This window comes from Melampsora larici-populina, assembly GCF_000204055.1.
Source record: "Melampsora larici-populina 98AG31 unplaced genomic scaffold MELLAscaffold_17, whole genome shotgun sequence".
Lineage (NCBI taxonomy): Eukaryota > Fungi > Basidiomycota > Pucciniomycetes > Pucciniales > Melampsoraceae > Melampsora > Melampsora laricis-populina.
Genome location: NW_006768781.1, coordinates 99,290 through 111,735, shown reverse-complemented (window position 1 = coordinate 111,735; position 12,446 = coordinate 99,290). Strand labels below are relative to the sequence as shown.

Here is a 12,446-nt window from a genome sequence, read left to right as displayed (position 1 = left end):
TGAAATAAAATAAAGAAACTAATGCTCAAACCAGAGAAATTAAAATTTGTGAATGTGATATACAATGTAAGCAAAGATTCCTCAAACCGCTCGAAAAAGGTCCCAGACCCCTTTAGCAAACCCATAGATCTCATCACCACCTAGTTTACTATCCCCATACAATCTATCGACAAAAGTGATTGGGACCTCTCCAATAGAGCAGCCCATGGCACGCGCCCGTACAATGATCTCCATCTGAAACACATATCCCCGTGATGTGGTTTCAGCCATTAGCGAGCGAAGGATAGAGGTACGATAAAGTCTGTAGGTAAGACAGAGACATCAGAGGCATGAATAAGTGCGAGTCCAATTACTACATAAAGAGAAAACTCACCGAAATGACCCTGTGACGTCGCTGACACCAGGTGCGAGAACAAGAGACGTGAGCAGGTTAGCGCCTCGGCTGACCAGTTTGCGCTTGAGGTCCCATCCGTGAACTCCCCCGCCACGTATGTATCGAGATCCGGTAACCACATCTAGGTTACGCTGCCGTTGAAGGGCGATAAAGGTAGGCAGGAATTTTGGGTGATGAGAAAAGTCAGCGTCCATGATGATGGTGAAGGATCCCGTGCATGCTGAGAGGCCATGCATGTAGGCTGTCCCGAGTCCTAGCTTTCCTGCTCGAGGCCGGAGAATCTGTTCAAAAGATTATGTGAAAGTGCGAGAACGGATGATCAGTAATCCAGACTTGAAGCGTCTATATAGAAGTATTCTCGTGATAGGAATTAAGTGAATGGTGAGAAGAGGGCGGACGATGCGTTGCGGACCGTATAAACGCTGGAGTTGCTCTGCCACCTCTAGAGTTCCATCAGGGGACGCGTCGTCTACGATTATGATTTCCCAGTTCAATGATCTGAGAGAGTCAAGGGCCAGAACAGCATCATCAAATCAGACCACCTAGCATCAAGCTTCTTGATACTAACATCAAGCTTCGCGATGACAACTTACTGCTCGTCAAAAGTGCGTGCTAGGAGCCAAACTATGATGGGTAGATTTCGACGTTCGTTGTAAGTGGGTAGGATGACTGAATATGTCTCTGCAGTTGAAGCTATTGACCATGCAAAAGCTTATTTATCAGCTCATAGTCAATAATGTATGATTTATAAATGATGAATAGAACTGACATTGACTTGAGGAGGAAGCCATCTTGAATGCGCTTTTTGAAGTGAAACAATTCGCTCATCGCCACTTCTCGATCGAAGCTGAAAATTAGAATGCTGGAGAATGTACCGAGACCGAAAGAAGAATGGGATCGGTCGGATATGGGTTCTGTCTCGATCATTCATCCTCAAATTGAAGATACGCATTATCAACTTTTTATAACTTCAAGTCAATATTATCATTAATCAAGCTTAACAAATGCTTCACGTTCACTCGACTAATAATCTCTTCGTACTTGGGTCTCGAATTTCAAAACAAGCCTTCGAATGCAATCTTAACTCGTTTTATTCTTCACGAAAATATCACTCTTTGTTCAAGAAACGACTTCGGCCTCCATCGACAGTCTTAACCACTTCAAGTCCTCACTTTGGCCATTCTTTGTTCACCGGTACATCTAGTTCTCGTTTTCAAACAATCGAGCCTCCTTCCTCCTTGGCCATCAAACTCAAGTTTCATCAGGCTACTTCTATCGTTCACAGCCCAGCATTTGCATCAGGATTCCATTCTAGCGCGAGTGTTGGTACACGGTCTTCAGAAGTCGTAACAGCAGCTAACCCTCCAGATCCCGCGCCATCTTCCTCTCCAGAAACTACAAAAACAACCAAACGTGAAAATATCTACACATTTCCAAACCTGATCACTTGTACACGAATCTTCCTTTGTCCTCTTCTGGCCTATTCTATCATTCATGACTACCACCTACTCAGTAGTATCACTCTGCTCTATTGTGGGGTCTCGGATTGGCTAGATGGTCTACTTGCGCGAAAATATCCAAAACAAATGGCTAGCGTCTTGGGTACCATCCTTGATCCTGCAGCTGATAAGATTTTGATGACCACCCTGGTCTTCAGTCTAGCTTGGAAACAATCATTACCTCGTCTGTCTTTTCCAAACCTTTTTCTCCTCTCACATAAATGACGGTTCCTCGGGCTCGTGTTTCGCGGTTTTCTTGACGGGCTGACGTGATTAATCATTCTCATCATCACTCAGTTCCTCTTGCTGTTCTCATCATAGGCAGAGACGCATTGTTGGGTGTATCCGCTTTTTACTTCAGATACCAATCCTTACCTGCACCTGTATGTGCATCATTTTTTTTCCTTTTGGCCAATTTACGCTGCTTTGAGAAACGAAGGCGAGATTATCTAATTGTGCTTTGATTTAATTATACGCAGAAAACTTTCAAGAGGTTTTGGGATTTCTCCTTACCGTCAGCTGAGGTCAAGCCAACCCAACTTAGCAAAGTTAGTATGTGTCAATATTTTTTTATCAATCACTCGCTCTCTTCCGCCTGTTCTGTAGGGGCAGAGATAGTGGCTCGAAACCCCCTTTGGCGCTCTTTGATACCACGCAAACAATGATCGGATTCCAGCTCACAATATAAAAGTTGATTCTGATGATGTCATGCTCTGTGCATTGAGACATGTAGTATAACACCTTTCTTCAGTTATCACTGGTCGGATTAACCACTATTGATCCGATGATTCCACTCGATCTCTCAACACCTCTTACAATGTTGCAGTTGAGTTACTTTTTGTCTTCAATTGTTATGTCAAGAGAAGGAACCGAATCTCATTCTTGCTCTTTCTTTTCTTGCTGTGATGCGATGATGAACGTGTTTAGATGGACTGTCGCTTTTACTACACTTACATCTGGGATTTCTTACGTGTTTTCGAAGGATGCGATCCGGTATATCAAATGATCAGGTACTCCAGATTGTCATAGTGACCAAGCTCATCTTCCGAATGGAAATGTGTATGAGGTTGTATAGATTTTTCTTGTATCTTTTGTAACAGGACGAGACGTGCTCCCCAGATTCCGCTCTAGTCTTTGAGTGATCAAATGATCAAGATAGGCTTGAGGACGGAGAGCGCAGGGTCCATATTGATGCTAATATTGATCAGACAATAGCGAAACGTGTTGAAGATTGGACTTCTAAGATTTCTTCATCACGATGCATGAGGATAATATTCTTAGTCTTGATATGTAGGATAAATTTTCCATGTTGTTTATCTCGCCCGGTGCAAATAGTCAAAATATACTTTGGCAAGCTTTTTTTCCAAAGTGCAACTCTATTCAGTCAACTTCACAACTTGATTGTCCATTGAATTGTACAGTGCACAATGCTGATACTTCCAAGAGCCCAGGTGCTGAGAAGTATTGGGTCTGCTAGACAAGTCCTAAGGGCAACTTGCATCTCATGAACTCAGGTCAGGCTATGTCGCAATATCATGTATGGCATTTACTACACTATCATTGCTAGAGTCTGAGACTGCTTTCAGGTTCCATCGCTATCTTACATCCCATGGGCCATCTCTAATACTGCAAACACAATCAAGTTTACATCAGTATGATGTACACATCAATTTCCCGAAACCAAAGAACATTTTATATTGCAAAACTGACTTGCTGGCTGAGCCTTTGATTGGCGTGATAGACCGTGGCTGAAGATTTTACACTTTGCTTGTTGGCTTCAACTTGTAAGGTGTTGTGTTGTTGGTTTCAAAGCTACTGTATTCCCAATGTGATATAGTACATGTATGTCTGGGGAACCACTCCTTGACTCTGAGTTGTCTTTAAGGTATCACTTACTGCAAAGGGTGGATGATAGGGGGACTATCAAAGGCAATAGACCCATGGAGCAGGGTATAATGTCAGCTGTAGTATGACATTCTGGACTTCATCCTGATATATCTTCACCCTGTGTTTCTTCACCTTTGCTCATCTGGGGTTTCTTATAGTGTTACATTATCCTACTGATGATATAAAATATGATCCAGTTGATAGATATGAATGGCTTAGACACCTTGTGGGAAAGTTGAAGGTTGACAATTTCCTTTGGCTCAACTTTCAAGATCTTTTGCAATATCTGTTTCTCAAATGTGATGGAGGGGCACATGAGCATAAAATTCTTGTGTTGACAATTGTGAATGAAGAAGGACAACATGAAGAAGGATTCCATGGAAGCATCACTTCCACAACAACAAAAAATTAATTATTGCACACCCCACTGTGATGAAAATGAATCACATGTGCTCACAAAGTGTGATGCATCATTTCAAAAGGAGCGTACTGGCACTTCATATTTGCATTTTTGTTTCACCAAAATTTGATTCCTATAGCAAAATATGCTTACTCAATGTGTGCTTATATCGAGCGGCAACTGTACCATGCCTCTTCCCACACCATGAACTTAGCATGGAACTCAATGACTCAGACACAATGTGGTGGAACATATACTTTACTGATCAAGATTGGCAATCTAGGATGGTAGATTCATTGTCAGGAAATTTCAATTAACACAGGATCTGTGCAAAGATTTGTATCCAATGATACCTTGATTTCCTCAACCTGAGCTATCTATGTTGGTGGTGCATTCACAAGAGTAGGAAGTTTTGCAGGGTTTTATATGACAGATTTCTGAATACCAAGGATGATCAATTTTTATGTTCATGTTTGGGCAAATTACTAGTGGTCAGTAGAGGAGGTCAAAAGTAGGTAAAACCCCCCAGATGACTCAAACTCCTATGTAGACCATCTCCATTTCCTACATACTAAACTACAGGGCTTGGAGGAGGTCTCTAGGCTACTGTGCAACCTCAAGCTTTGTAAAAACTTTTGCAACTCAGCGTATCATTGAGATACTTGAGTTGGATCCCAGGAAAGTCAAAGGAGAATACTAAAGCTGACTTGGTGCTGGTCACACTGACTACCTGGACTCAGTCCAAATTTTATCATCAAAATCTCTCTACCCCACATCATGCCACATCTAGGTGGTCACTTGGCTTTTTCAGGAATCAAGTGCACAGTCACACCCCAGACATCATCAGATCTGTCCCCTCCTATCCTGGCAATGTGAGCTTGGATGTGGATATTTGAGTCACACAAGCTGCTGCCAACCTTTTCTTACTTTGGAAACAACAATGGCTAATGTGGTATCTGATTGTACACATGACATGAAAACATATCATGTGTACACACCGCTTGCCAAGTTGCAAGTTAAATTTGATGACTTGGCTAAATTTGAAATAAGTCCCTCTTGAGCGAACAATACAGCTGATTTTCGGTACCTTGACTAGTCTTGGAATTCATTCACGAACACGTCCTGCTGCGTATTTCATAGGCGTTTGTGATTTTCTATATCAGCTCTATTCACGCGAAATCCTATTTTATTTGCACGATTTGCCGTCACACGGAGACTAACGAACATCTGAAGACCACGGGTTACATACTCCTGCCTTCCTTTGGGTTTATTTACACTCTCCTTGATTTGGCCTCCTACCTCAACAGGAGTTCTTAAACTTTACATTACTTTCGGTGAGATTGAAGAAAACTACCACTTTCATTTCTTATTCCATTGGCTATTTCACGTCAAATCGCGTTGTCTGATTCTGGTTTTCTCTTCCTGCTTTTGTTGTTCAGCTTAAAGAATTTTATACCTCTTCGGAATACCTCAAAATGTCATCCAGTGAGACTATTGAAATCTTGCGGGCCGATTCCCAAGATACCTTGTCTCCAGATGAATGTTCAACTTGTCTCTTCGATGGTACGCCTCAATCAGGAATGATAGAAGAAATATCCACATCAGATGACACGGACAGCTACCGGGTGATTGATGAACCGATCTACGGGACCATAAGAATCGATTTACCATGCGCGATTGAGATTATGGAGTTACCTACATTTCAAAGGCTCAAGAAAGTATTACAACATGGCATCACTGCTCTTATTGGTTGTGTACCATCTCCAGCAGTCAATCGATTCGATCATAGTGTGGGTGCCATGCTTCTGGTGAAGCGAACTGGAGGAACAGAGGAAGCCCAACTGGCTGCATTACTTCGTTAGCATCTTCTCCCAACGATAGCAACATATTCAAGAAGAGGCCATTCTAACAATCTAGTGGTTTTCTTCACGCCAATACCTGAAAAACTTGGTACTTCTTCAGACGATGTTGCTCATACTACTTTGAGCCATGTACTTGATCTAGGTCAGAACCATCCTCTCCTGTCAATTGATGGAGCCATTTAGCATTTTCACTCATTTTTATATCTTTGTATGTTTACCGCATCTAGTTTATGGATATGTCATTCACGAGTAAGTTTTCAAGAAATCCACGATGTTGCAGTTCAAAAGCAGCTTGCTAAAGTTAGATTGGTCTTTAACCTCATGTCTGTCTTGCACCGATCAGAGTGGATAAACCCGAATATATCGCTTCTACACCTATTCTCGAAGTGTTGACCAGGCATGGCTTTGATCCAGAAAGAGGTGCGGAAATTGTTTTTTGGCTTGCAATCTGTTACAACCCCATATTTATTTTACTTCCACTTCTTTTTTCGACCTCACAGTACTCAATGAAGAGAACTTCAGACTCCTGGAACTACCAAAGCCTGACTTGTGTGCCGACCGATTGGACTATAGCCTAAGAGATTCGGTCGCTTTCCATATTCTCACTCGCGAACAAGCTCGTAGTATCCTTGAATCTGCTGTCAATTATGAAGGCCAAATAGTGCTTAATTCGATCGAAAGTGCATCATTGCTCGCCAATGCATATCTCTCATGCGATGAATACTCTTGGGCTAATCCAACCCACGAGTATTTGTATCAACTATGTGCTAAAGCCATCAGGGAGAGTCTTAATGATGGCCATATCGATAAAGCGTGTCTCTGGAAATTAGGTGATGAAGAATTCTGGTCCAATCTAGCGTCACGGGCGACTCCTGAAGTTCGAAGCATTATGGAGAAGATTGATAAGCGTTGTAAAGTATCTGAGTGGGATGAATCAACAATGAAGTCTGAAGCTGATGATAACAGTGTTTGTGAATTGAAACTTAGAGTTAGGACTATAGACCCTTTGGTATTAACCGAGGATGGACCCCAACGTTTAAGTTGTTTAGATCCTGATTTTGCTGAACGACGTGAAAAGTATATCAAGTCAAGAGAAACCGTTCAAAAATTTGTAGTGAAATATACATCGTGATGTTAGATTGATTCTAGATATTCTTTCGTGTTAGTTATTCTTGAAAGGACGTATTGTATTTTTTATTCTTTTCGCTTGTTGTGAGATCAGGTTGTTTGTATTGTGATTGCTTTGAGTTGGAGTGCATGATTTGTTTCATTTCTAGAAGGAATCAATCCTGTGAGTCATTTGGAACATTTAAGCTATTAATTCCATGCTAAAGATGTTTGAGGATTGGAGAGTAGTGAGTCAAGAGAGAGGAAAGATCGTAGAAAGAACAAGGATAAAAGAAGATATAAGAGAAGCCTCGAGCTTTGAGTTGAAGATGTGTGATTGGTTGATCTTTTCGGCACAAGGGTCTTGGGCTAGAACCATGAATCACACACACCCGTCCTATCTCTGTGTAATCGAGGTTATGGTTTTATGTAGGGTTGAATCAAATTCCAAGGTGATATCATTTTAGATCACATTCACATTCACAACATCCTTCACCCTTCAAGTTGTTCTCAAAGAACTCAAAGAACCTCAGAGAAATTGAAACACCGATTGCAAGACGAAAAGGAATTATAAGCAAATCCATCAATGACATGACATCGTTAAATCCAAGTCAAAACAAACTTCAAACTGAAAATCAAACCATCCCATCAGATTTAATTTCCAGTTCACCTTTAACAAACACTTCAAACTCAAACTCATCATATCCTAATTACCTTCAATCTCAATCATCATCGACACTTTCTCAATCTACTCCTGAATTATATGCTCATGATCCTTGGTCTTCTCCTACTCATTTAACCAAAACTTTCTCATCTTCTTCAATCAATGAACCCTTCACTTTACCTAACAAGATCGAAGGTCATATCAGTTTAGTTGGTTTCCTCATCTTCAATGCCTCAGAAATGCTAATCTTGTATCTTACTATATAGGTGAAGCCGCTTTACCCAACGTCTATCATCAAGCTTTCAATGCTGCTGACCCATCTGCTGGAACAATCTCACTCGCTAATGCTCATCGGGTTCTCGCTAGTAGTGGTGTAGGTGCAAGTACAATCGAGAGAGTCAGTACCTCTTCCCTTATTCAGCTTGAATTCCAACAAATGCTGAGTAATGATGTCACACTTTAATCTTTCAACGTAGATATTAAGCGTGACTTCTGATCACCGCTCTTCACGACTCACTAAATCAGACTTCAGCATTGCTCTGGCTGCAGTTGCTTTCTCACAGCAAGGAAAACCGCGTAAGCTGAAGAGCTGAGACGTATCTCCAGAAAGACATATGGACAAAGAAACTAACGATCCATCTTTGTGACATTTAGCTCGAGCAGTCCAACAGCTCATATCTCGCAATGCGCCATTTCCAATTCCTACCCTCGACTTTGGCCCACTGGTGTTAACCTCGCCAGCAAGGTCGAGCTACAACCGCCGTTCAGCTTCTCCTGAAGATCCTTGGTCTAGCTCCACAATCAAATCCAGAACAAATGTATCCTCTACCATCACCAACGGTTTACCATTTGTGGTCGAAGAACAAGAACCACTTCTTGGATTTGGTCTTGAGACTAGTCTACTACCTGAGGGTACCACCAATCTTAGCTCTCAGTTCTTACCTCCCTTCGATCGGTTACAACAAGATTTGGTGACAGTCCGACTGAGCGCTCCCGAAGGATGGATCTTAAAGTATAATGTTTATTCTGTCGATCATGAAAAGAAAGGGACAAGTGTACCCAGGAGGTATAGTGACTTTGTATGGCTTCACGAATGCCTCTTGAAACGGTATCCGTTCCGGTTGGTACCTGGTTTACCTCCGAAACGTATCGCAAGTTCGTTTTCCACTCATCAACTCTCGCATTTGGCAATACCATCTTTTTTATCGTTAAGCTTATTCTTGTGACATCTCCTATCACCAGTCTCAGGGCATCATCTTGCAACAGGCGACGAGACAGCATTCATCGAACGACGTCGCCGAGGTCTCCAGCGCTTCCTCACCTATCTCGTGAACCACCCTGTCCTCTCCGCCGATAATATTCTTAGCACATTTCTCTGCGAGCCGTCGGACTTGGCGACTTGGCGCTCACATTCGACAGTTCATCTCATTGAAGAATCAGCAGTTATTCGTCTGACTCCCGCCGAGGAGATGTCAATTCCAGAAGATCTTGATAGTAGACTCTCTGGGTTCAGGTCACGACTTCCATTGATTGTAGAACATTGGAGTCGAATTTGTGCAGGATTGGAACGAGTGACAAGACGATATGAAGCACAGGCTGCAGACTTTACTAGGATCCAACTTGCACTTGGATCAGCAGTTGAAAGTGAAAGAACAGGATCTGGAACAGTTGGACATGCTTGTTGGAGACCTGCAGAAGCTAGAAGAGCAGAAGATGAGATTGAAGTAGTAGCACATCATGTGGGAAAACATTCTGATTTATTAGATCGACGAACCAGAAGACTTGCACTTTCTACCAATGAAGAAGTAAGAGCGCATCGAGAGTTATATACTGATTTTGGAGGATTATTCAATAGATTAGATAAATTAAGTATAGATGATGTAGATAAAAGATTAAAACCTCGAGCCGAAATGAATAGTAAAAAATTAGAAGAAGTAAGAAATTTAAGAAAATCAGGATGGGAAGAAGAATCGGATAAATTACGAAATTTAATTGAAATCGATAGAGCTGGAATCGAAAGTAAATTAAGAAGAAGAGTATTCATCCGATGGTGTCTTTGGCAAGAATGGATTCATTTGATGAGAATGGGTAGTTTGATTGGTAAAGGATTAAGAGAGTTTGTAGATGATGAAAGAAGGTTTGGTGAAAGAGCTTTAAGTAATTGGGGTGAAGTTTCAGATGCGATTGAAGGACTTGTTAGATGATGAAGATGAGGAACCTACCCCTCCCATGAAAAAAATTGGTTTATGATTTTTGTATTAATTTTTTTGTGTTTTTGGATAGAAATTTCAGTAGGGTGAATTTGGAATGGACTGTTATGTATCTATAATCTTTATTTTTCCTTCAAGTTTAATGATTGTTTGTTGGTTTTCTCTATCTTTGTCTCTTATGCACTGCTTTCTTAAATGCTCGTAATTGTTTTTTTTCAATAAATCGTATTTCTTCTCCTTCTGTGTCTTGGCATACTTCATGATTGACTTGCTTTTCTATGAACAGAGAGGTTTGGTGAAATTTATCTAGAGTGCTTTATGAAGGACCAACATGCATCTAAAGTGATAAAATCAAAAACAAGAATGGGATGGTCAGACAAGGTTTTCAGTTTTTGAAGTTTGTTGCGCTAATTTGCAATTTATTGATTTGTACAAAACTTATTAAACACTGATTTGAAGACACCTTGAGATGTCAGCTCTGTTGCAGTAAATCATTTTGATAAACAGAGTATACAATCAGATATGTATGGGCTGAAATGATTTGATACCTTTTCATACTGTGTCATGGAGATGTTGTCCATTGATGTCAAAGGGGCACAATAGGGTTTACAAACAGGATAGAAGTTCAAGTTATTTCACGCAAAAATGTTGAACATGGTGTGCATGAGTCAGAGTGGGATTTGAGCAGGTTATAACTGATCAATGATCATGATGCACCAATAATCAATCATTTATGATTATTGTGAAATTAGGATTAGTCAACAATGATCATCAATGAACCACTCACAGCACCATAAAAATGGCCCCTATCTGTGCTATCACAGTACACAGATCATCTTCAATTATGTGATTTTAAATTGGAAGAACTCTTCTGCATGATGTTATGGTCCAGGTAATATGTGAATCATATAATTCAGATAGTAAAGGAATGAAATAAATTGATCCAAAGGTTATGCATGAAGGCTAGGCCCTCGCCCCGGTCGATCCCCGTCCCCGAAACCGGGGACGGGGATCATTCCCCGAATTAGGGGTCGGGGAATGATCCCCGCCCCCGAAATCGGGGATCGGGGATCAATCGGGGAATTTCGGGGAATAGAGCATTTTCCCAGAACAAAAAACAAACGATCGTCCATTACCCAACAAGATACCTTCACCGATATCATCTAACCTCAAACAAGATCAAGTGGAAAGGATCATTAGATCCTCACATTCTTCAAAAACCAATCAAAAAAAATATTCAAAATGGAAGCATGTCAAAAAAGTTAGGTTGTAAATTAGTAATCCAATCTCTATCATGATTGATTCATCGAATCATCATTTTTGAACGTTTTGAGCTAATTCTTTTGGATTTCATCATCCGTTCACTTTTAGATTCCTTTACCCAGATATTTAAATTCATCCGACTGTATTCACTTCAAAAATCATCATACTGACTCAAAAGACAAAATTCATCGAGTAGTGATTCAACCTTGCCGATTTGTTTTTTTTGTTGTTCTAACTTCTTGAAATGCAATCCAATTATGAAGGAATACATTATATCAAGTTTTGATAGCTTTACTTCAAGATCTCCTAAACTTTGATCGATGTGATTCTTTTGATGTGGAAATGAGATTGAAGTGATTCTTTTGTTTTGGAAATGAGATTGAAGTGAACTGATCAGTTCTAGTTTTGATAGTTGTGCTTCGAGATCTTCTAAGCTTTGATCGATCTGATTCGAATTCACCACTACGTGCCGAGTTCATGATCCTTTAGGAGTCATTTGAACTTCAAAGACTCATCTGACTACGATTCTTCATGATCCATTCGGGGAATCCCCGGCATTCCCCGATCCCCGTCCCCTAAATAGGGGACGGGGATCGCCCCCCGTCCCCTAGGGGTAACTTCGGGGATCCCCGAATCATTCGGGGACGGGGCGAGGGCCTAATGAAGGCTCATGATACGTGGAATATATGATGGCTAAGTTGAAGAATTGAAAGGTATATGATGTGGTTAGTGCTGACTTTGGGGTTCTTGAAGCAAATGTTTTTGACATTAATTTGTTCAGAGAATGATTTGAATGATAGACAAAGCATATCTTGATCATTTGTTCCATTCTTACAAAAATTGTGTAAGAGCTTGAACAGATAGAAAAAAGAGGGTAGGCCAAAGAACACACAATATGACTTGATTGATAAAGCCAAACAAGGGCCAATTTCCAGACAAAGCAGACCCAAGCACACAAACAAGTGCCATACCGCAAGCCTTTGCACAACCATGGCCTTCAAGACTACAGAGCTGCATCTGAGAGCACCAATGAGTGGGACAAGTCATGGTACATTGAATTCTAGATGGATTGAAGCTGAACCATTCCCCATGGTGATTTCAGGATCATGAATACCCAGGAAACACTTCCTTGATGGTCCACTCAGAGCAGGTAATTATGA

At 41.0% G+C, this 12,446-nt stretch overlaps 4 protein-coding genes across 4 annotated transcripts; 3 read left to right on the top strand and 1 right to left on the bottom strand.

The window, feature by feature from the left end:
- Positions 1-81: 81 nt before the first annotated feature.
- On the bottom strand, positions 82-1,216 carry MELLADRAFT_48268 (family 2 glycosyltransferase; the record flags this gene model as incomplete). Its single annotated transcript, XM_007409658.1, has 5 exons — positions 82-301; positions 374-675; positions 793-892; positions 988-1,087; positions 1,164-1,216. 5 exons carry the CDS (start codon positions 1,183-1,185, stop codon positions 82-84), a joined length of 744 nt encoding a protein of 247 aa, XP_007409720.1.
- Positions 1,217-1,358: 142 nt separating this feature from the next.
- MELLADRAFT_71819 (uncharacterized protein) lies at positions 1,359-3,251 on the top strand (the record flags this gene model as incomplete). The annotated part of the gene is made up of 5 exons (XM_007409900.1): positions 1,359-2,077; positions 2,191-2,276; positions 2,373-2,441; positions 2,627-2,718; positions 2,821-3,251. The coding sequence occupies 5 exons, from the start codon at positions 1,399-1,401 to the stop codon at positions 2,897-2,899; spliced, it is 1,005 nt and encodes a 334-aa protein (XP_007409962.1).
- Positions 3,252-5,334: 2,083 nt separating this feature from the next.
- Positions 5,335-7,372, top strand: MELLADRAFT_48264 (uncharacterized protein; the record flags this gene model as incomplete). Its single annotated transcript, XM_007409901.1, has 6 exons — positions 5,335-5,514; positions 5,620-6,037; positions 6,143-6,184; positions 6,270-6,291; positions 6,386-6,462; positions 6,543-7,372. 5 exons carry the CDS (start codon positions 5,656-5,658, stop codon positions 7,172-7,174), a joined length of 1,155 nt encoding a protein of 384 aa, XP_007409963.1.
- A 368-nt stretch (positions 7,373-7,740) lies between these two features.
- On the top strand, positions 7,741-10,017 carry MELLADRAFT_106215 (uncharacterized protein; the record flags this gene model as incomplete). The annotated part of the gene is made up of 5 exons (XM_007409902.1): positions 7,741-8,017; positions 8,080-8,210; positions 8,290-8,389; positions 8,468-8,968; positions 9,056-10,017. 5 exons carry the CDS (start codon positions 7,741-7,743, stop codon positions 10,015-10,017), a joined length of 1,971 nt encoding a protein of 656 aa, XP_007409964.1.
- Positions 10,018-12,446: the final 2,429 nt, after the last annotated feature.